General features: G+C 40.6%; 4 protein-coding genes and 1 long non-coding RNA gene across 8 annotated transcripts; 3 read left to right on the forward strand and 2 right to left on the reverse strand.

The window, feature by feature from the left end:
• Positions 1 to 296: 296 nt before the first annotated feature.
• LOC111947754 lies at positions 297 to 2,956 on the forward strand. Of its 3 annotated transcripts, XR_002873688.1 has the most exons (6): positions 297 to 1,739; positions 1,819 to 1,950; positions 2,051 to 2,165; positions 2,240 to 2,322; positions 2,441 to 2,527; positions 2,597 to 2,956. It is a non-coding gene; the product is annotated as an uncharacterized LOC111947754 (long non-coding RNA). The 3 variants fall into 3 exon arrangements; XR_002873686.1 differs by having other exon boundaries at positions 297 to 1,950; XR_002873687.1 differs by having other exon boundaries at positions 298 to 1,950; positions 2,051 to 2,150.
• Positions 2,957 to 4,521: 1,565 nt separating this feature from the next.
• Positions 4,522 to 5,932, forward strand: ndufb10 (NADH:ubiquinone oxidoreductase subunit B10). Its single transcript, XM_004071463.4, has 4 exons — positions 4,522 to 4,755; positions 5,033 to 5,171; positions 5,517 to 5,656; positions 5,791 to 5,932. Exons 1-4 carry the CDS (start codon positions 4,608 to 4,610, stop codon positions 5,877 to 5,879), a joined length of 516 nt encoding a protein of 171 aa, XP_004071511.1. The 5' UTR covers positions 4,522 to 4,607; the 3' UTR covers positions 5,880 to 5,932.
• Positions 5,933 to 6,287: 355 nt separating this feature from the next.
• On the reverse strand, positions 6,288 to 8,178 carry rps2 (ribosomal protein S2). Its single transcript, XM_011478227.3, has 7 exons — positions 8,158 to 8,178; positions 7,744 to 7,881; positions 7,566 to 7,655; positions 7,245 to 7,352; positions 6,837 to 7,170; positions 6,497 to 6,588; positions 6,288 to 6,412 (listed from the first exon to the last, which is right to left on the reverse strand). The coding sequence occupies exons 2-7, from the start codon at positions 7,876 to 7,878 to the stop codon at positions 6,332 to 6,334; spliced, it is 840 nt and encodes a 279-aa protein (XP_011476529.1). The 5' UTR covers positions 7,879 to 7,881; positions 8,158 to 8,178; the 3' UTR covers positions 6,288 to 6,331.
• Positions 8,179 to 8,340: 162 nt separating this feature from the next.
• On the reverse strand, positions 8,341 to 10,432 carry rnf151 (ring finger protein 151). The gene is made up of 4 exons (XM_004071465.4): positions 10,181 to 10,432; positions 9,725 to 9,894; positions 9,537 to 9,633; positions 8,341 to 8,960 (listed from the first exon to the last, which is right to left on the reverse strand). Exons 1-4 carry the CDS (start codon positions 10,181 to 10,183, stop codon positions 8,493 to 8,495), a joined length of 738 nt encoding a protein of 245 aa, XP_004071513.1. The 5' UTR covers positions 10,184 to 10,432; the 3' UTR covers positions 8,341 to 8,492.
• An 815-nt stretch (positions 10,433 to 11,247) lies between these two features.
• tbl3 (transducin beta like 3) lies at positions 11,248 to 20,438 on the forward strand. Of its 2 annotated transcripts, none has more exons than XM_023957580.1 (23): positions 11,248 to 11,420; positions 11,558 to 11,609; positions 11,727 to 11,822; positions 12,257 to 12,304; positions 12,413 to 12,554; positions 12,653 to 12,737; positions 12,890 to 13,060; positions 13,180 to 13,255; positions 13,341 to 13,437; positions 13,530 to 13,750; positions 14,708 to 14,849; positions 15,512 to 15,570; positions 15,692 to 15,798; positions 15,930 to 16,059; positions 16,577 to 16,816; positions 16,935 to 17,005; positions 17,306 to 17,462; positions 17,617 to 17,675; positions 18,154 to 18,257; positions 18,617 to 18,688; positions 18,817 to 18,975; positions 19,415 to 19,508; positions 19,666 to 20,438. In XM_023957580.1, exons 1-23 carry the CDS (start codon positions 11,389 to 11,391, stop codon positions 20,039 to 20,041), a joined length of 2,790 nt encoding a protein of 929 aa, XP_023813348.1. In that variant the 5' UTR covers positions 11,248 to 11,388; the 3' UTR covers positions 20,042 to 20,438. The 2 variants fall into 2 exon arrangements, with proteins under 2 accessions (XP_023813348.1, XP_023813349.1); XM_023957581.1 differs by having other exon boundaries at positions 13,530 to 13,743; positions 14,704 to 14,849.
• Positions 20,439 to 21,363: the final 925 nt, after the last annotated feature.

The raw sequence follows: 21,363 nt of genomic DNA on the forward strand, positions 1-21,363 counted from the left end.
TGCCTCCTCTGTTAGCCTCAATGTAATAAAAAATAGGTTGAGATATGGGGCAAACTGTGACGTTGTCATTAGGACGGGTGGTGGCGGGCCAAGGGGGGCGGTAGGGGGGGCCATGCCTCCTCTGTCAATTGCTGGTTTCTGGCCCCTCTTCAGAATATGTCTTCCCCCTAAAAATTTTTTTTTTTTTTAGCGTCAGTGCAATAAAAAGTAGGGAAAGATATGGGGTAAACTGTGACATTGTCATTAGGGCGGGTGGTGGAGGGTCAAGGGGGGGGCGCATACCTCCTTCCTTGGTTTCCGGCCGGTGGGGTGGGTGGAGGGTGAGAGGGTAAGTCATGCTTCCTCTCTCAATTAGTGGTTGCTGGGCCCTCTTCAGACTCCCCCCTTCCCCAAAAACCAAACCAAACAAAAAACAACATTCTTCAGCCTCACTGCATAAAACTAAATGTTAGATTTATGGTCAAATTTTAATATCTGCAAAAAACACAAAATTTCTTGATAAAAATTTTGATTATTTTTGCTTTCTTAAAACATTCAAACAAGACTGAGGCAATTATGCGATAAGGCTAAAGAACTGTTAGTGATCGAGAGACATGTTTTTTTTAAAGTAAGTACAGACATGGAGGAAACTGTGATTTTGCCATTAGGGCGGGTGGTGGAGGGTCAAGGGGGGGGTGCATACCTCCTTCGTTAATTGCTGGTTTCTGGCCCCTCTTCCCAAAAAGCCCCCCCCCCCAAAAAAAGAAAAAAAAACATTCTTTATTCTGCATGCCCTCTGATACAATATCAATGTCGGTCATTAATTTCCTTCAACCAATCAAATTCTGAGTTGGTGTCAGCAGGGCTTTCTAGCAGGCTTAGCCAACGTCTCAGTATTCAGACCTTCTGATTGGACAGAAGTTTCAGGAAAACAGGAAAAATTTCCCAACTGCAGCCTTGCCCAGTTTGACACAGAGCCACGGAGCACTTTTTTATCTGTCTCTGTTTAAAAACAGAGCTGACTGTAATGGATGATTTAGCAAGTAAATCTCCCACTGATCTCCTTTACTTCCTTCATCAGAAAAATCTGAGTAAGAGCACGAGCAGCCGTACAGATTTGTGTGTTTGGAGCTGACCATTCCCGTGTCCACTGCGTCTGTCGAACGGACATTTTTAGCTCTGAAGCAAATTAAAACCTACGCAAAAACACAACTGGACAGACTCGGCCTTAAATTGTGGGATGGCTACATTTCATTTCCCTATTCATTTTCTATGAGCCTTCTCAGGATCACATGGACTTTGAGTTTTTGCCTGCTGTTAACAAAAAATGGCAGAAATTCACAACTTTTTGGGTGGAAAATCCCACAAAACAAGATATTTTGAGGACTAATCTTTATTTTGATAACATTTCTATCGAGAAATTTACCTTTTACTTTCATAATATACATTCATTTAGGCTTACGTGGGTCACATGACAAGTGAGTTTATCTTTTTTCTGGGGAAAACCTCGTAAAAAGGTCTGTTGCAGCTTGATTTACATTTCTAAGGACCGGTGTATGGGTTTCGTGTTCCGTGTTGCTATTGCGGCGATCACTAGTGGAACAGGCTTTGAATGACATTTGAATCAAACAATGTTGAGTTCAGGGACAGGGACGTACCCGGAACACCTCCCCAGTGAGGCATCTCAGGAGGCCCAAGCCCCCTCAACTGGCTCCTCTGGATGTAGAGAAACAGAAGTCTCCACTCAGAGCTCTCTCCAGGTGACTGAGCTTCCTAAACATGTTCCGTGAAGACATATTTGTGAATCCCTTATATTTGCAGAGATGGCTTTCTCCACAGAACGTGCAGTTCTTCTGCTCTGATGTAGTCTACGAGTACTGGCCATATTTGGAGAAGGTTGTGTTCCAGTGTCCTGAGATGCAGGACCTGTTGGACATGTGTCCTATTCAAGCTCCCTCTTGGATGAATGAGGTAAGAAATATCAAAGGCTTATTTCTCATTATTCCTGTTGGGGTTTTTTTTCTAACTCCTTATGACCCAAAAGTTCACAAATATATTTTGTTGAAATGAGGAGGATCTGGGGATGTAATCGAGAAGGGACCACATTAGGGAAAGGGACTGAACCAAGTAAACAGCTTCCTCTCTTCAGCAGACACATGTTCCGAGTACATGTATGTCAAAAGCTGGTAAATACTTATTAAAGATGGATCTTTTTTTGTTTGCTCAGTTTAATACATTGTGATCCTTTCATTCTGCACAGACATCCTCACCGTTCAGGCCGGTGGCTGGAACAAGCCAAAGTCAGAAAAGCTGGACCAAATATTACCAAAATGACACTCCCAGGTAAAAATTTGAGCAGTATTGTAGATATAGGGCCAGCTTGTTTCCTTAATATCACTCTCATGTTGCTGATGAGCAATATTTCTTTATTATTATTCATAAATTAATCTCTTCCCACAAGGATCAATCATAATGACCCGGAAAAAAACATTGAAGGACTTTATCTGAGCATCAGGAAAACAAGTATCAGCTGTGTCAAGAAAATATGGTAGAAAATCTTTTTTATACTTTCTAAAGTTGTTACATAACTGTTCAAGCATAATGTGATGGATTGCAGGTTATGGTGTCATGGTAAAGAACAAAAGGCTTTATGATGTCATGCTGCTGACCAGACTGGGGTTGGTGAAGTCAAGCAGGGCCGCGGATCCTTGAAGAGTTGTTGAAGAGCTCTCCTCCCAGCTTTTGGAAGGTATTGCCCTGCAAAGCCAGGAAGTTTTCTCTTTGTAAATTGCATGAAAGTCCACAGCTTGTAGCACTTGTGTGTTTTTCTCACACAAATGCTATATGAATTAAATGAATTAAATTCTTAGGCAGCACAGAGGCAGTGACAGAGTGAGGCGTGAGGGACTAACTGCCTGCTGAGGAGGAGATTGTTTCAGATCAAATGTCCATTAAAAGCCCCAGCCCCACCCCTAAAAATAGGACTTATATGATGGAAACACTCCTTTCAACTTTGTACCAACAAATTACTTGCAATGGAAAGAGAGATTTTTTTTTTCTGCACCACACTAATGAAGGTTTTTTTCAACCTAAATTTCAACTATTACATATTTTTTAACCTCCATTCAGGTTTCTAAAAAATGTCTCCCTAAACATTTCAGTGCTCACACCTGTGCTAAAGGCATTTTACTTTTTTTCTAAAACGTTTGGCCTTTGATTTGTATGTCCAACGTCTGCAAATGAAACACTGACTTATTAAAATCAATTTAATAAATGTGCAATGCATTTCCACATTTTGTCAGGGTACAGACTACATGTTATGGTTGACCATTTTCTTCAAATTTACATCTAAACAGTTCTATAAACAATCATCTGGACTTGACAATGTTTTACAACAGTCTCCTGAAAACATTGACTGTATCTAAGAACTGGATTGAGTGACCCCTCCTCATTCAGGAAGTCCCAGCTGACTATAAGGAGCCAAAATCCCATAGACTTCTATTGAGAAATAAACAGTTTTTACTCAGTCATTCTTTAGGTCAGAATAAACATTCTTGCTCTGCTACCTTTTTTTTAAACATGTTATTAATAAATCTTGTTTTTCTAATTTGTTTGTAGTGTAAGTTATTAAAGTTATGAACTGCCCAATCTGTTACCTCAAAAGTGTTAAAATACTATGACAGATTTTGTGTAGCCCTCTTTCAAGTGTTAGGGGTGTGGCTGTCCAACAAGCTCACTCATGATTTTGTGACAGTGGAAGACATAGAAACAGTGACTCAGACCGACCAATTATTGCTTACTGACGCCGTCTGGCTGAAAAACGGCGATGTCCACATCGTGAAAAATTTAGTTGGAACAGGAAGCAACTCATGTTCTATGGGTGAAATCACATTCACTCAGTCCAGGGTCCATATACAGTCAATGCCTGAAACCTCAAATGGACAGCTTCACATAGCCCTACATTAATTAAATCAATAGTTATCTTAATTGTTTTGCTAATTTGTCCTATCAATAAAAGACGCTTTTATGTTTTTTATCTTTGTAAACTAAAACTGAAACTAATGAGTTTGTAAAAAAAAAATTGTTTAGTTCAAAACAGATTATTATGTTATCTTTATCTGGTTATTATTGAACACCAGTTTGTTTTAAGAATCTATATGACTCATTATTTTGTTCTTGATAGTTGAGATTTTAAAATCTCAGTTTTATTCTGTATTCTGAACTGTGCTGTATCCTTATATTGTATTGTTATAAATGTCGAATTTATGTATTACATTCTATAAATGTTCAATGAAAAAAAAAAAGGAAATACTCCTCAAAAAGACTCTATTTCCACCTAGAGGATTAACGTTGAATAGCAACTTAAACTTTAACCTTTGCACTTCGACATCTGTTCTATATTTATTTATTTGTAAATACATATATTTATTTAAAAGATTCGTTTTTATTTATTTAATTTTTGATAGTTAAACCACAATACTATAGTATTAATATGCAATGGAGACCTAAGGCGTGATTAAAAAAAACATGACCTCTAGTTGGTTCCTACAACGCATGCGCGATCTCGAAAGGAGACCAGTCGAGGTCGAACTGTAGATTTAATATCGTCTTGGTCAGAATTCAACAAAATGCCCGCAGATTATGACAAGGACGCATATCCGGAGCCTCCGAGAAAGACTCCGGTTGTGGACAAACAGACAGCTTTGCCAAACCCAGCTCTGATTCTGACTAAAGTCTTCTATTACGCAGTTGACTTGCCTGTCACCACATTTAGAGGTAAGCTAACCATGCTAACAAGGATAACTGAGAACACAGCTGATCAGTATGCATGGTGCTAGTCGCTGTGTTTACCCATAGCCCCGATGGTATTTAAGTGTAAATGCAAGAACAAATGTGTTTTCAAACTAAGTGTTGACCCTAACGTTGTAACTTAGCACTGTTATTATGCTAGTTAGCATCATTGTAGAGACAAGAAACCCAAGTAGTGTTGCATGGCCTTACCGGGAGTTTTTAAGCATCCATGATCTCGTAACTTGTTTATTTCTTTACCTAGATGTTGTTGACAGCATTCGGTCGAAAAACAAGTTGGTCTACTACCACCAGAGGTTCCGCCGTGTTCCTGACCTGACTGAGTGCCAGGAGGGAGACTACGTCTGCTGCTACGAGGCAGAGATGCAGTGGCGGAGAGACTAGTGAGTAAAGGACATGTCTACCTGAGGACATGTAAACACTGAAAATTCCAACCTCCCTACCGTGAAGTAAACCAAGTGTGAACCCATCAGCACAAATCAGATATAATTTTAATAAATGCACCAGGCAATGCCAAAAATAAAAGTTGGAGTTATTTTAACCCAATTTTAAAACCCTCTAAGGTAAAACAGCAGGACTTATTGATAATGTATATCACTATCATAAATGAATCAACACTTTGTGATCTTTGGATTCATTGTCTCTGGGTTTTTTTTTTTTTAACTGCTTTTAAATGGTTTGTGTAAAAACTACACGGTGGACCTCTTGCTTTCTGCTGGTCTCTACAGTAAGGTGGATCAGGAGATTGTGAAGGTGGTTCAGGAGCGGATGAAGGCCTGCCAGCAGAGAGAAGGCGACAGCTTCCTGCAGAACTGCGCCAGGGAGATCCAGCAGTTCAACGATGTGACCAAGAACTATCAGTCTCGCTGTAAGCACTGTTATATTTATCTGTAATTGAATCTTTCATTACTATGTAATCTCATTTTTGTATTTCGAAATGGTAATTGTTCAGTTTAATTGCAAACTCTTTTTACATGCGTTTAATTTATGGCCTTTTCTCAGATGGAGACCTGGGCGCATACGCCAGTGGGAGGAAATGCTTAATGAAGCAAAAAGAACGAATGATGGCAGCTCAGGCTCAAAGTGCTTAACAGTTCTGATGTCAAATGTAATAACTGTAAAATAAAGTTTGTGAATAATCTGAGTTGTGCACTTTAATGTGAATTTGGATGCAAATGTTTTACTAATATTTCTCAGGTTCAAAAGATTTACCAATGAGGGAAATGGTAAATGAACCTATCACAACAGGTGCAAAGTAATTCTTTTGGAAGTTAAAATACAGAAAAAAGCCTGAACTAGTCATCTTCAGCTGTCAAAGTTGTTCAGTTTGGAAATTCAGGCTTTTAACCTGAAGGGTAATGGTCATACAATACCAGCAGGTTCCTCCATATGCTAGTATACAACAGCCACTCAGTTAAAGTGGCTGACAAACTTTGATTTAAAAAGACAATCACCACAGCTATTTACTTATGATCTCCAAATAAAAGACAACAAAACAATCATTTTTCCGAACGTTTATTCAACTGTTCTCTGTAGAAAATGTTCAGGAGGTGGCGGCTTGCACTGGCTGGCCTCTCTGCACAGACACCCTGGTGTGAGTCTTGGCCAGATGGTCAGTAAACTCCTATAAAAAGGAAAAAACAAGAAATGTTAGTCACTACTTTACTTTCTGTGAAGCATTGATAAGATATTGTAGTTGTGTACCAACCTGGTACGGAGACTTTGTGAACACAGTCTCCTTCCAGAGATCAGGGGTTAGATAGCTGTAAGTCTTGGAGATTGCATCGAAGGTGGCCTTAGCTGAAGAGGAAAACCGTGATTAGAGACTTAATCTATTGCAAAGATTCAAATATCTTTTTTGGAAAAACTGTTGAGTGCAAAAAAGGGGAACAGAGAAGACCAGCAAAGCATCTTTCTGTCGTGCAAGAACTCATTTCTTTGTCTCCTGATAACGACAACTCCACCACTTCAGAGGTGAAGCTGAGCAGAGCGAGGAGAACACCAGAAATCAAACGTTCACATTTTCCAAGAATCCAGAAGATGCTTACCAAAGTTTCCAAGTGTAGCAGTGCAGCCCCTGGCCGAGGTGTAGCAGTCATCAATACCAGCCATCATGAGCAGCTTTTTGGGCACAGGGGCGGACACGATGCCAGTACCACGGGGAGCCGGGATGAGACGCACCAAAACAGATCCGCAGCGACCGGTGACCTTGCAGGGCACGGTGTGGGGCTTGCCGATTTTGTTACCCCAATAACCTCTCCTGACGGGGACGATTGACAGCTTGGCCAGGATGATGGCTCCACGGATGGCTGTGGCAACCTCTTTGGAGCATTTCACCCCAAGACCCACATGACCGTTGTAGTCGCCAATGGCAACAAAGGCCTGTAGTTCAGGGGGGGCAGGTAGGTTTAGACATCAAACGTGAACATAACAAAACCTGTTTAACCGACACACACCTTGAACCTTGTGCGCTGACCAGCCCTGGTCTGCTTCTGGACAGGCATAATTTTCAACACCTCATCCTTCAAACCAGAACCCAGGAAGAAGTCAATGATCTCAGACTCCTGCAGAGGGAAAAAAAAAGTCACATCCAATAAAAATTCAGAACAAAATTGCAGTCCTGCAGCCCAAAACTGCAACTTTTGTTATCTTTCCCTGGTTTAATATTTCAATGACACAAAGGATGCAATCTGACAACTGTGTACACAGTAATATTTAAGCAGAGGAAACTTGCAAAATACATGCAAGACTACCATGAATGCAGAAATAACCCTTACCTTGATGGGCAGAGAGTACAGATAGATTTCCTCCAGGGATTTGATCTTCATGTCCTTAACCAGGCGACCCAGCTTCGTGACTGGCACCCACTGCCGGAGCACAGAACGCGTTGAAAGCCTCAGTGACAGAAAATGTTACGCTTAACCAACTGGTTACACAAAACGGGAAAATACCGACCTCCTTGTCCTCGGATTTGCCACCCCGAGCACCGCGGCCCCTGCCACGGCCTCTGCCGCGTCCGCGGCCCCGACCACGGCCGCCAGCGCCGAAACCTCCGCGAAAACCTCCTCTACCACCGGCGTCGTCCGCCATTTGCTAGTCACAGACAACATTTATAATAAACAATTTTGTTGCTAACTTAAAGAGTTTTACTAAACGTTTCACTAGCCACGACTACCGCCATGTTCATTGTGTACATCATATATGTCCGATATTAGTGATTCTACGAACATCTAACGTTAAATATGCAGACATTTCAAGAGTATAATATGTAAATATTACTCTGTGTGAAAAATAAATATCCGTAAGACAAAGATGCGTTTGATAAACGTGGATTTCTAGCCAGCATCAATGGAAGCACGATTGACTTACGTGATGATTTGGACAGGAAGAAGGCCTGTTCAAGGCTCAGCCGGGTTTTGTCAAACGACGTTCTCGCGATATTTGCGTTAATGCAAAAGTTGCTCTTTACTGCCACCTTTTGGTCGGCTTTGCAAGAACATGATCTGCACCTTACGTTATGAATAAGACTGGAATAAGACAAGGAAAGGAAAGTTGTGATTTTGAAAACTTTATTTACATAATAAAAATAAACTAAAATATTAGATATATATCAGTAAATTCACTCATTTTAACGCAATCACCTTTTTTTTAAATTAAATCACACTTAGAGATTGATGGAGAAAAGCAATAACAGGCTGACACCCTCAGTAATTCCTGTTGCCACTTGGGGTCCCATTAGAACTGCCACTGCTCTCACCTTGTTCATCCTCCTCCACCTCATACAGATCATCCATCCCCTCCAGGCTCTCACAGATGAGCCCCAGCTGTCTTTTCATGTGGGCCATTGTGCTTTGCATCCTCTTCATCTTCCTCTGTAGTGCTGCAGCGATTGCCCTGTGGTTCCTCTGCTTGACTTCGTACTCTTGTCTCAGCTGCTTATAACAGTTGTGCTGAGATTGGGTGCGGTGGGAGAGTATTGCACCACAGCCCATGTTGCAGGGCTGACTCCAGTGCTCGCAGTGGCGTGCATGAGTCTCCAGGTCTCTGCGGAGAAGCTGTGCCCTGCATCCCTGGTATGGGCAGGGGATGAGCTCATACAGGCAACTCAAGCTGTGGCAGTATTGTTCTGAGAGGGAGAAAGTCTCTGCACAGCCCCGAATCTCATTTGTGCACTGCAATAACATAAAAATATAAAAGAAATATGAAAAGAGAGATATAAAACACATCAAGCACAGTAAGGGAGTCTTAATCACGGTGAATGAGGCATCCTATTTTCGCTAAAATTTACATTATTTGTCAAATTGTTATTTTATTTTTTTATTTCAACTGATTGAGTGATGGATTTGGGGGGTAAACTAGGTTCAAATCGCAATCCTCATATCAGATGTATGTGATTTATAGTTTATCAATTTCTAAAATCAATTAATAAAAGTTCCTTTAAAGCAATTTTAGGCCGTTTTTAAGGCAGAAAAAGCTTTTTTTGCATTTCTAAAATAACAATTCATAAAATTACTAGTAAAATTTTCATGCTGGATTAGTTTAAACCATTAGTTTAAACCATTTTTATCACTACGTAAACTCTGACTTAAAGTTTTAAAATAATATATGCACCAATACATATGAACATACACACAATCATATATTTGTTTTAAAAAACTGAATGGTGAACATGTAGATTGAAATAGAATAGATTAAGCACTTAGGCAGTGATACCCAGCGCCGCTCTTCAGTTTTCTTTCACGTCCTACCTTGATCTTCATGCGACCAATGGATTTGCTCAGCTTGAACATGACAAAGATCAAACTCGGATTGACCGGATTTCTGCAGCAGGGGCAGGTCTGCTGTCTGGATGAAACAGGACGAAACAGTCAATTTCTTTATACAAGTGAGCACCATCCAGCAGCTGCTGTGTGATCGGTGACATAATATTTAGAACCTTTTTAGCCACTGTAGGATGCATTTCTTGCAGAAGATGTGGTGGCACGCAGCTCGCACTGGACATCTGAGGACTCCTTGGCAAATAGTGCAGATCAGATCGTAGTCTGGGGGGTCCACAAACATGTCCACATCGTAGCCCCCACTTTGTCCTGACACTTCTGGGTCTGCCTGGATTAAATAGAAAAACCATATTTATTTAGATCTTAATTATGTCTTTAAATCGTTTGTTTTTAAAGTCTTAAAGAGTGAAATGTGGAAGCTTTGGTCATCACCATCCACAACCCTAAATGTTTTCAGCAAAGGACAACAAAAAAGTTGTTCTGGAAAGTCACATGTGTTCAATAGGTTTTTTTTCCCCTTCCTCACTGAGAGTTTGTATAAAACTGACCATAAACGTGTGTAATAATTAAAAATATATAAACAGAAAAAGGACATAAATATGCAACCAACTCACCATTACAATCTGCTTCCCTCACGGTGTTGCCATTGTCGGCTGTGTTGTTACTCCATATCGATGTCCCACATGTCACCAACAGCACACACACACCCGCGTTATCAATGCAGCTCACACACGAACATTCCTGACCGGCCGTGAAGAGGCACGCGCCTGGTGACGTCACGCTCAGGAGTGGAGCGGCATAATGGCGATCATCACAGAGGAGAGTCCTTTCCCTGGTTTTCCAGCATCAGAGTCGAGCAAAGTGTAGAGCAAAGTGTAGCAGGAAGCAACGTCAAACACGTGTCAATTAATACAAACTTGCATTTAAAAGAGAAAGTTAAAACAACAAAATATAGTTTTTTATGTTTATAAAAGTGGTTTTGATGAATAATTTTTATATTCAAAAAACACTTATTTATTTATTAATTTAGAGAAAATTTGGTTTGTGTAGACAGTTTTTTTTAAATCCATTTTTTTATCTTCAAAATTAAATTAAACAAGTTTTCCACTAACGACAAATTAGCCCACTAATTTTCTTTCTGTCCTGAATCAATGTTTTATAAAAGCTAATCTAAAAAAAATGTTTTTAAAACGTTAAACTCGTGTAAGTCTTCACTTGAACTCTGAGGTATCCTATTTTCAGTGGTTGTCAAATAGACGTATGTGCTGACAATGACTCTTTTAGAATTATATGTTCAGATTTTAATTCTTCCCCCAAGAATCACATCTTCCCCCCAAACACTTTCGCTTTTGGTAGACTGGTAATTTTCTCTTGTCTTGCTCTTTGGAAAATTTACAAAATAGGTTTGACCTGGCATAAGTTTGAGGTATTTCTTAAGTATTAATATTTTTGCTGGGGTAGAAATTTAATTAATCAAATACTTTGTTTCCATTTGTGATTCTATTGTTTTCTTTTCTATTGAAGTTTATATTGAGATTCATGTCTTATTTGTTATACTAGGGCTTTTATATTGCATTTTTGGTTTTATTTTCTTACTTTTTAATATTAAAAAAATACACGAACAAACAAATAAAAACAAAAACCCTCGTAAGAACAGCTGACCAATCACAGCTCCGTACCCTGTGACGCAAAATGTGTGCGACTCGTCCAATTAACATGAGGGAGAAGTGTGTTTTTTCCAGTCACCGTGTGAGATGAGAAATAAAGGATTTTCTTTTATTAATACAAACTTCTTCATGCTTTCTCGTCTCTAGGAAGCAAAATGGCGAACACAAACCTTCGATTTAAAACCAAGTAAGTGTTTGAACTTCATTTGTGGGTATTTTACCTGGTGTGTTGCTGGCTAATAGCACTAGTAGCGACCCTAAGCGTCATGATGTGTGGAGGCGAGTTTTACCACTTACACAGTTTTTCATCTTTCTCTTTTTCAGTTATGCTGTGTCGAGCAAAATTGAACCTTTTTACAAAGGAGGGAAAGTTCAGGTATGTGAACTGAAATGAAGAGTAATCACATGACAGAGTCTTACACCTTAAATTTAAAAGAAGGAACATTTTAGTAAGCTTGTTCTCGAGACTAACTTGAGTGTTTTTTCCCCTCAGATCAGCAACGATGAACAATACATTTTTTGCACATGTGGATCACGTGTCAATATTTTGGAGATCAGCACAGGCAAGATTGTCCACTGTGTAGAACATGTGAGTTTGCTTTTTCTGAGCTTTAGTTTTAATTATTTCCTAAATAGGGTTAGGTTTCGCTACCAAATACAATTCAGTTTTGATTTATAAGTTATTCAGATTTACGAATAAACAAAGTTTGATTAGGTAGTTTGTTTGTTTTTTAGTTTTCCCCAAATCAATTTTTAAAATCAGTTTTCATTAAGCTGACATTTAAATCTAACATTCAAAACTTTAAAAAAAAGTTTTATTTTAACAAACACAACAAAAGCTTTGAAGGAAAATTATAATCTAAAAAGAGATTTCATAAATGAAATAAAAACATTTTTCAAAAGTGATTCTACATGTATTTATATTTAAACCCAGCCCTATCCTTATGTGTCAATCATAAAGTCCTTCAAAATAATTTATCTTATTATTCACTTTTTTCAACAATAGTCTTATTCTGCTTGCAGGATGATCAGGAGGACATCACATCATTTGCAGTGAGCTCTGATGATGAGGTATAGAAAAAACATAATGTCTAATTCATGTCAACTATGCAAGGTTAAGTTTTTTTTGTGTGCATCTATTTGTTTAATGATTTTACTTTAAATTGTTTCTAATTACAGCTGCTGGTAACAGCGAGTAGGGCTTTGTTGTTGAAGCAGTGGGATTGGAGGCGCGCTAGTTGCACTCGGTCCTGGAGGGCCATTCACACTGTTCCTGTGGCTAGCATGACCTTTGACTCCAGCTCGACTCTCCTGGCTACAGGTCAGCTTTCACTTTACTGATGTCTGTCACATCAGTTCAGTTTTGCTGAGCTTTCATAATTCCAAATTTTCCTTTTTTTGTTTGGTTTTGTCTTTCAGGTGGCTGTGATGGTACTATAAAGCTATGGGATGTTGTGAAGCAGTACTGCACTCACAACCTCAAAGGATCATCTGGTGTTGTTCAGTAAGGAGGCTTAGCTTTCCGTTTGTTTAGATCTAGCAATAAGGAGTTTTGCATTGATATAGTATTGAGTCAGAGTTGAGGTGTTGATGTAATGGAACGTTTTGCATTTTCCTAAAGCCTAACCAGTATTTATTTGTGTTGTTTTTGTGCAGTCTGGTTCAGTTTCACCCAGACATCAGCCGGCTGCAGCTTTTCTCCTCCTCCCTGGACTGTGGCATTCGCATGTGGGACCTGCGCTCCAGTCAGTGTGTGTGTGTGCTGCAGAGCCACTACAGCTCCGTCACCTCCCTCAGCTTCAGCGCTGATGGTGGCACCATGGTCAGGTACGGTTCGCACTTCAAGTTTAAAGCATTTTTAATGCTTCTTCTTTTCTTTTTTTTTTAAATAAAAAGCATTGGATTAAAGCTTTTTGACTCAACGGTATCCTGATCTGCACTTGTAGTTCTGGAAGAGACAAGATCTGTACAGTGTGGGACCTCAATACTCGCCAAGCGAAAAGAACTGTTCCTATTTATGAGGTAGGATTTTTTAAATAGTAGAAAAATTCACTGGAAAAATAATTTCCCACTTTTTTGAAAACATATTTTACGTCTTCTTTCCCAGGCTGTTGAGGGAGTTGTACTTCTTCCCAAAGATGCAGACTTATCACAGCTGGGAGTGAAGAGCAAAGACTCGCACTTCATCACCGCTGGAAGCAAAGGTTTAACACTTGAGATTCTTTGTACTGCTCATTTTGTATGGAGCTTTTAATATCTGGTTGCAAACAGTTTCCTGTTTCGTTCGACCTGTAAGGGATTCTCAGAGTGTGGCATGCAAGCACAGCTCGTTGTGTCTACACCCAGAAGGCCCCCTCCACCCTCAGCTCTGCCACAGGGGAAGCTGAAGACCAGGATGACAACCCTTTCGGTCTGACGCATCTGTTTTACCTGCCCGCCTCCCACAGAGTGGCCACAGTCACTGCAGAACATAACATCCTTCTCTACCAGCTGCCAGGACTCACCACACAGCAGCAGGTAAGTGTTTATTTAGGAGAGCTTTGCTTCAGCCAAGCTGTAGTATTTCCTCTATTTGTAGCAATAGTTTTGGCTTTATTGTTGTTAAAGGAAACCAAGTGGTAGCTCTTATTGTTAATTCATGTCTTATAAGCAGGGTTGGAGTATAAAGGCTCAAAGCCATTTAATAAGCGACATTACCTCCGGGTCTTGTCTCCACAGCTCTGAAAAGTTGCATAAATTCAGTATAACATGACATAACGCAACAATGCACAAATAAACAAAACACAATACAGCTTAACACTTCAAAGTTAAGTACATAAAAGGAGGCTCTTTTTTTTAGGTAATTAAAATGTATTTAACCTTTTGGCATTCAGAGCGAACAGCAAAGTAAGCATCTCATCGTACAGGGAAACCTGTTTCCTTACTGTACATGTGACAATAAATGCTGTTGAATCCTGTCAATTGACCACATTTGGCGTTTTGAGTAGAGACTCATCAGCTGTAGTCTAGTTCAGAGTGAAACTAGAGTTTTGTTACAGGTTGTTGGAGTTTCCAAATATTAAACATAAACTTGCAGTGAAGATGTGACAGTTAACAAATACAGATGTACAAACGTATTTTAACTCCAAATCCTAATTAAATTAAGGTTCATCTTCCTATTCACTCGTCACTCTTGGTTGTTCTTCTTGAGGAAATGTTATATGAATTTAACCCTGAAGAACCTAAGAGCAATTTTCCTCTGTACTTTAAAATTTAATTTTTACATATTTGTGGTTGTTCATTTTGTTTGGCAGCAATTTACAGTAGCTAAATAATAAATCAAAAAAAAAAAATAATATATAAAAAAAGCAAAAATATTTCCTGACATCTTGATTTGAATCAAGAGATGTTTTAGTTTCTCCCTTCTTGCAATAAATCCCATCTAGTGCATCTTCAGAGTAGTTTCATCTTAAATGTTCTCCTTCTCTCCTGCAGTTTGTGGGTTACAGTGACGAGGTGCTGGACGTGAAGTTCCTGGGTAAGAACGACAGTCACATTGTGGTGGCCACAAACAGCAGCCAGCTGAAGGTGTTTGAGCTGCTCACCAACAGCTGTCAGATCCTCTTCGGTCATACAGGTGAGTCACCAGCAGAGGGCGCCACGTTTCCATCATTGAAACAACCGGTACACGGTTTTTGTCTTTTTCACTGGCAACTCAAAACTCTTTGAGGCAAGAAGTCCAGCACCAACTCAGTGGCCAGAAATTGTCTTAATTATTTGAAGAATTTTTTTTTAAAAAGTTGCACGGTGGAGCAGTGGTCAGCGCTCTTGCCTTATAGCAAGAAGTCCCTGGTTCAAGTCCCGGCCGGGGGACCTGAACCAGGAAATCAATGGGGGACCTTTCTGTGTGGAGTTTGCATGTTCTCCCTGTGCATGCGTGGGTTCTCTCCGGGGTCTCCGGCTTCCTCCCACCATCCAAAAACATGCTTCAGAGGTCAAATGGCAACTCTAAATTGTCCCTAGGGTGTGACTGAGAGTGAATGTGTGTGATTGCGGCCCTGCGACAGACTGGCGAGCAGTCCAGAGCGTCCCCTGCCTTCGCCCACAAGTGGCCAGGATAGGCCCCAGCAGCCCTGTGACACTGAAAGGGATAAAACGATAGAAAATGAATGAATGAAAACAAATTCATGTCGATGTTTTCATGCCACCAGTTACACAACTTTATTGAACCTCGAACTGTAAAATTGAAGGTTGCCGATCAGGTTGGACCAATGTTTACCTCCTTATTGTCTTTCACAGATACTGTCCTCACCTTGGATGTTTTCAAAAAAGGCTTTCTCTTTGCAAGCTGTGCAAAGGTAAACAATTTTGGGTGTATCCCACCCTGACCCAACCCCCCCCCCCCCCCCCCCCCCCCCCCCCCCCCCCAATCGAAATAATCTAGTGTTTTCACATGGACATATTTGTGCTCATCTTCAGGACAGGTCGGTGCGTGTGTGGCAGATGGACAGCGACAGCGGTCAGGTGTGCTGTGTGGCCCAGGGCACCAGCCACACCAATGCTGTAGGATCCATCAGCTGCTCCAGGTAGCACGCCAAATTCCCTGTCGTCTGATCTTTGCCTTCATCTGATTAATGTTTGGACCGGGAGAACTTTGGATCGATTGGAGGGCATCAGAGTTTCTGTGAGCGTTAATCACCCTGCTGTTTGTCCACAGGATGAAAGCCTCTTTTGTTGCGACTGGCAGTCAGGACTGCACCGTGAAAGTGTGGGACCTGCCTCCAGACCTGTCCTCTGAAGATATTTGTCAGCTGACACCCCGCACCACAGAGAAGGCTCACGATAAGGTAGATAAACAAAAGGTTCACAGCGGAGGGAAAAAAAGCAATGATGGAGGGATGAATGTGGTTCAGCGAAGCAGATGTCCTCCCTTATTCATCACATTGAATAAATGCATCTGATTGTCAAAGCACCTAATTTTTGTTTTAAATCTGCGATAAACTTTGATGTTAAAATGCTATACTGGGTGTACAAGATGTCCAGATTGATGTCACACTGTGACTGATCAATTTTTGCTTGTCTCTGGCTTCCTTTTTTGAGAAAATTCTAAAACATGTCTGCTTCCAGTAAGCCTGAACCAAAAGAACAGAAGCATTTTTTCATGTTTGTCTGGTTGCTTCCTGCTGCTCTCAGACCGCACAGATTGACATTCCTGTGGAAATTCCTAATCTAACTAGAAAGGGATGAGTCAGATGTAACCCAGACTCACCTGTATCCACTTTTATCATTTCCTTTTTTATTTAAATATTCCCAGCCTCCTATTTACTTTGATTTACAGTATTCTCACATGTTTTTTTCCCTCAGGACGTAAACAGTGTTGCAGTGTCACCTAACGACAAGCTCCTGGCCTCGGGTTCTCAGGACCGCACAGCCAGGTTGTGGTCTTTAGCGGTAGACGGGAACATTTCCCTCCTGGGGGTGTTTCGCGGCCACCGCCGTGGCATTTGGAGCGTCTGCTTCTCTCCTGTCGACCAGGTTCTGGCCACCTCTTCTGCAGACGGAACCACCAAGCTGTGGAGCCTGCAGGACTTCAGCTGTCTCAAGGTGGGGTCACGGCGTGGACAGAGACCTCAAGTTTATTTTTTTCTATGGCATGTTGCTTCTAACTAAACTTGAGATTAAAATGTCTTTTGTTTTTTGTTATCATTTGGGGAACATTAAGACATTTGAAGGCCATGATGCTTCAGTACTTAAGTGCATCTTTGTGAGCCGTGGCACTCAGCTGCTGACCAGGTAAATGCAAACAAAATATGAAGTCCACAGATTTACGGTTTACATTATGCTAAACTGTCTTTACATGGGTTAAGATCGTAAATCATTTACAGAAATTGATGTAAAAAGCTGTTCCTTAAAACTCAGTTCACCAAATACATATATTTTGGTTAATGTCAGGTATTTTTACAAAGATTTGCCTGCTTTTGTTTACTTTAAGGTCCTTTGTTACAGTTTTGAAGCTAACTGAATGAAGGGCCGAGGTTTGGATGTACCAGTGAAGTCTTTATTTTTCCTACTCCTTGTAATCACTGCTTTTAGTGGCTCAGATGGTTTGGTAAAGTTGTGGACCATAAAGACCAATGAGTGTGTGAAGACCCTGGACGCCCACCAGGACAAAGTGTGGGGTCTCCACGCCAGTCGCAAGGACGACAAGATGGTGACCGCCTCGGCAGACTCCAACATCACAGTGTGGGCCGTAAGTGAGATTAGCATTGTCGGTTTTATATTTAGATGGTATTTAGTGCTTATTTTTGGGGGGGGTAAAAGTTTCAAAACTGTTTTTTTCTTGTTTGTTGTTCTGTGGTATCTGAAAGCACACAGGACATAACTAATAAGCTTTGTGCCAACAGGATGTGACGGAGGCAGAGCTGGCAGAGGAGCAGGCCAAGCAGGAAGATCAAATCCTGAAGTGTGTTAAGCCAGTCCTTTATGGTTTTGAAACTTGAACGTCATGGTTTAGGCCGTCACCGTCCATTACGGCTTCCTTTGTCTGCATCTGCTTTGTCAGGATGAAAACCCAGTTAGTGGAATGTAAAGAGTGTCGTTGCTTTTTCCTTTATGGTCATGGCTACTATCAAAATGTTAAATACTTTTGGTGCGTCCTTGCACGTCACTATGGCAATCTGAAATGACAATCTTTTGTATTTGAATTTAGGTTTAGTCACCAGGAAGCTGGATTGCCTTAAAAATAGTAACTTTGGGTGGTTTGAGTTCACTAGATGCCAAAAGATTAGCTTGATGGATTCAGAAAATGCTGACAATGTGAGTTAGATGCTAGTTAGATGAGCAATCTTTATTGTTAAGTTAACATGGTGAGTAGAATAAGTGCACATGTTGGTTTTTATGCCACTGTGTGTGAAAATGCCCCTTTGTGTTTGTGCATGAAGGCAGCAGGAGTTGTCCAACCTTCTCCATGAGAAGAAGTACCTTAAGGCTCTGGGTCTGGCCATCTCGCTGGATCAGCCTCACACAGCGCTCACAGTTATCAAAGGTAGGGTTTCCTGCAGTCTGCACTGCATTTTTTTCTCTTCCTGGCCTTCTGCCAGTCTGCCGTCTCTCGTTCTGCACGAACGCTCACTCAAGCATTGAGGTGTAAATGGCACGACTCTACACTCCTTTTTTCCTTCTCTCAACAGCAAAGTCACACACAATAAGTACAGTCTTTGGAACAATAAGTGTTGTTGCACATCTTATTCTGACTGAAGCTTTTGACATAGGGTGGCTGGAAAACCAGAGTGGAGGCTGGTTAAAACAGACAGGAATGCAAGTTTAAATGTCAGGCAGGGTTGTAAAATAATCAATAGTTACTTAGTGAAGTTAAGCAAAGGTTTTTGTTGTTTTTGCTTCTAGCTATTCGTAGCGGGGAAGATCGCTGCGAGCTGCTGGAGAAAACTTTACTGAAGCTGCGTGTCGATCAAAAAGGTAGCTTTCAAACTGGATTTATGTCCCTAAGAACAAAAAGGTTCAAGAATGTGAAAAATCATAATTGAGATCAAATTTGTTCAGGGAGAATGCTGCTTTTTGCTTGACGTTTGGCTTTGCTCCATCAGAGTCGCTCCTGCGGTTCTGCGTGGTGTGGAACACCAACGCCAGGAACTGTCTGGATGCTCAGGCTGTCCTCCAGGTGCTCCTCACACACATGCCGCCCGAGGAGCTGCTGCAGTACCAGGGGGCCCGGACCCACCTGGAGGGTCTCATCCCATACACAGGTCAGCAGCGTGGAGGGCGGGGCTTCCCGTACCCAAGTGCAGGAAGAGCATGTCAGCAAATTACAAGAACACATTCCACGTACATTTCCACCTTAACTTTGGTTATGTAATAATTTATGCCTGTTACTTAAAAGTCTCACAGTCAAACGATCTAATCATAGCAATTTAGCCTCAGGGAAGTTTGATAAATACACTGAATACTGAATCTGATGACTAGAAATACTTTTGTGACAGTTTTTTTGCTCAGATTTCCTTTTGCAATTAGTGCAGGGATTCTCCCCACAATGCAAATCAAAACGTACATTTATAAAAAACGTTATAACTCAGGCCAAATCATCAAAGTCGCTCATATTTGTTTGTATCTGTAAGTGGATGTAGTTTTAGTCGTGGTAGATGAGTGAAAGATGAAATCATTTGATGGTACTTCTTTGTCCTGCAGAGAGACACATGCAGAGAATCGGCCGCCTGCTGCAGGCGTCCATGTTCCTCAACTACATGTGGCAAAAAATGAGGGTGGCTGGAGGACCGACAAGGTGGGATATTGTTCGGAGATTGTCTCTGTGTGGCTCTGAGAGGGACAACCAACTTGTAGTTTTTGCTTCTTTAATTAGAATCTGTATGGTGCATTGTTTGGAACTTTTGTCTCGATAAAGTTTTATATATCTTTTTCTTTTATTTGATCAATTCCAGCATGAGCAACGATGAAGAAATGGACACGACTCCTCTTGGACAGAGCCAGACTGTCTTCTACGTCGACAAAGACAAAGGATCAGGCAGCGCTCGTGATGAACAAAATCAAGAGGAGGACAGTGACAGCGGCGCTGACGAGGATCCAAACAGCCATATGGATGATGAAGATGATGAAGAAGAAGTCAGCTCTGCCAGGAAAGCATCTACCAACACACAGGGAGTGGAAAAGAAGAAAAGAAATGGCCTCCAGCTTCCTGAAAGCGACGACAGCTCAGAGGAGGGTATCCCGGAAGATAATGCAACAACTTCTGGAACTGTAGAAGTGATAAAGAAGCTCAGGGTTTTTCCCAGCACACACCCCCAGATTGTCAGCTGATGGATCCTAGCAGAACCTAGATTCAGATAAAAACCTTTTGATGTTTTTTCACCTTGATATAGCAGATTAAAGCTTTTTCTGTAAAAATGATCATAGTGACTTCCTTGTTGTCCTATTCTAATTCGTCTTGTACATATAAACAAAGACAATCTTCCTTCTTTTATTTTTCAAAAATAATCTCTCACAACAATAGCTGAAAGAGTCTGAAGGGACAGATTGGAGGAAGAAACGGTTGCTGAACGTGTGGCAGAATGCCAGGGTTTTTAACTTCCTGTAACTACCTGCATGTATTTTAAATATGTCAAAACTTTGTCTTCATACAAAATATGTTGTGCAAGCACAGATTATCTTCTGTTCTTTATACAAAATTTCTAATAAATAGCACAAAACAATCATATTGGGATTTTAAGTTAGGATTATTAAAATCAAAGATAACTGCAAAAGTCAGTCTATGTGAGTCAAAAGGCGATTTTATTTAGGTTTTTCTTAATTAAAGAAGCCAAAATAGAAATCCGTCTAGAGTATAAAACCTTTTATAGCTATTACCTGCAATTTTTTTCTCCAGTTCAACCAGTTTTTTATGTAACAAATAGTTGTCAATAAAAGCACCTCTTTGAATTCTTGTTCTGGTTTACTGCTGAGGGCAAAGTTGCTTCAGTTGAAGCCAACCTGCATATTTCCTTGTGTCAAACTATTTTTTTTTTTTTGAGTTTAGGCTTGACTTGCAGTGATTCAAATTCAAGTTATCTTGTTAGAACTTCTTGTGGTGGAGTTTGAGGTAGCTTGAGTTCAGTCGTTAAGGAAGTCGGTTTCAGTCTTTGTCTTACTTTTTTACAAGATCTGATTCTGAAACTTAAGGAATATTTTACTTGAGCCATAATAGCTCAACTTTTGGAAAATATCAGAAGAATCATCAGAACTCTTGCCATACTGTAACCCTTGTGCTATCCTAGGCACTTTAACATTGGGAGTTGGGTCATCTAGACCCACTAGACAGTGCTCTGAACCTTTTTTCTTCAATGATTTGTGATCTTCAGGGAAGGGAGAACACGTCAATGTAAGGGTGGAGTCATCTAAGATAGCACAAGGGTTAAAGATTTATCATTAGCCATTATCATTTATTTAACTTCATTTACAAATAGTTTAAAGTAATGTAATCCATGAAGTCAATATTTTTAACCCTTGTGCTATCGTAGTTGACCCCACCCTCACATTGACGTGTTCTCCCTACCATGACAAAGGTGGAAAGATTTCATGTAATTCATGGACACCAGTGAAGATCACAAATCATTGAAGAAAAAAGGTTCACAGCACTGTCTAGT

Source organism: Oryzias latipes, chromosome 8, assembly GCF_002234675.1.
Source record: "Oryzias latipes chromosome 8, ASM223467v1".
Classification (NCBI taxonomy): domain Eukaryota; kingdom Metazoa; phylum Chordata; class Actinopteri; order Beloniformes; family Adrianichthyidae; genus Oryzias; species Oryzias latipes.

Excerpts from the sequence above, each read along its gene's own strand:
- ndufb10 (XM_004071463.4), top strand. The coding sequence starts at position 4,608 with ATGCCCGCAGATTATGACAAGGACGCATATCCGGAGCCTCCGAGAAAG. Across the intron at positions 4,756-5,032 it reads GCCTGTCACCACATTTAGAG|ATGTTGTTGACAGCATTCGG; the intron begins GTAAGCTAACCA and ends TTCTTTACCTAG. Across the intron at positions 5,172-5,516 it reads ATGCAGTGGCGGAGAGACTA|TAAGGTGGATCAGGAGATTG; the intron begins GTGAGTAAAGGA and ends TGGTCTCTACAG.
- rps2 (XM_011478227.3), bottom strand. The coding sequence starts at position 7,878 with ATGGCGGACGACGCCGGTGGTAGAGGAGGTTTTCGCGGAGGTTTCGGC. Across the intron at positions 7,656-7,743 it reads GCAAATCCGAGGACAAGGAG|TGGGTGCCAGTCACGAAGCT; the intron begins GTCGGTATTTTC and ends GTGCTCCGGCAG. Across the intron at positions 7,353-7,565 it reads TGTACTCTCTGCCCATCAAG|GAGTCTGAGATCATTGACTT; the intron begins GTAAGGGTTATT and ends TTCCCTCTGCAG.
- rnf151 (XM_004071465.4), bottom strand. Across the intron at positions 9,634-9,724 it reads ATCCTACAGTGGCTAAAAAG|ACAGCAGACCTGCCCCTGCT; the intron begins GTTCTAAATATT and ends TGTTTCATCCAG. Across the intron at positions 8,961-9,536 it reads TTGGTCGCATGAAGATCAAG|TGCACAAATGAGATTCGGGG; the intron begins GTAGGACGTGAA and ends ATGTTATTGCAG.
- tbl3 (XM_023957580.1), top strand. The coding sequence starts at position 11,389 with ATGGCGAACACAAACCTTCGATTTAAAACCAA. Across the intron at positions 12,305-12,412 it reads CAGTGAGCTCTGATGATGAG|CTGCTGGTAACAGCGAGTAG; the intron begins GTATAGAAAAAA and ends TTCTAATTACAG. Across the intron at positions 18,258-18,616 it reads AGCGCTCACAGTTATCAAAG|CTATTCGTAGCGGGGAAGAT; the intron begins GTAGGGTTTCCT and ends TTTTGCTTCTAG.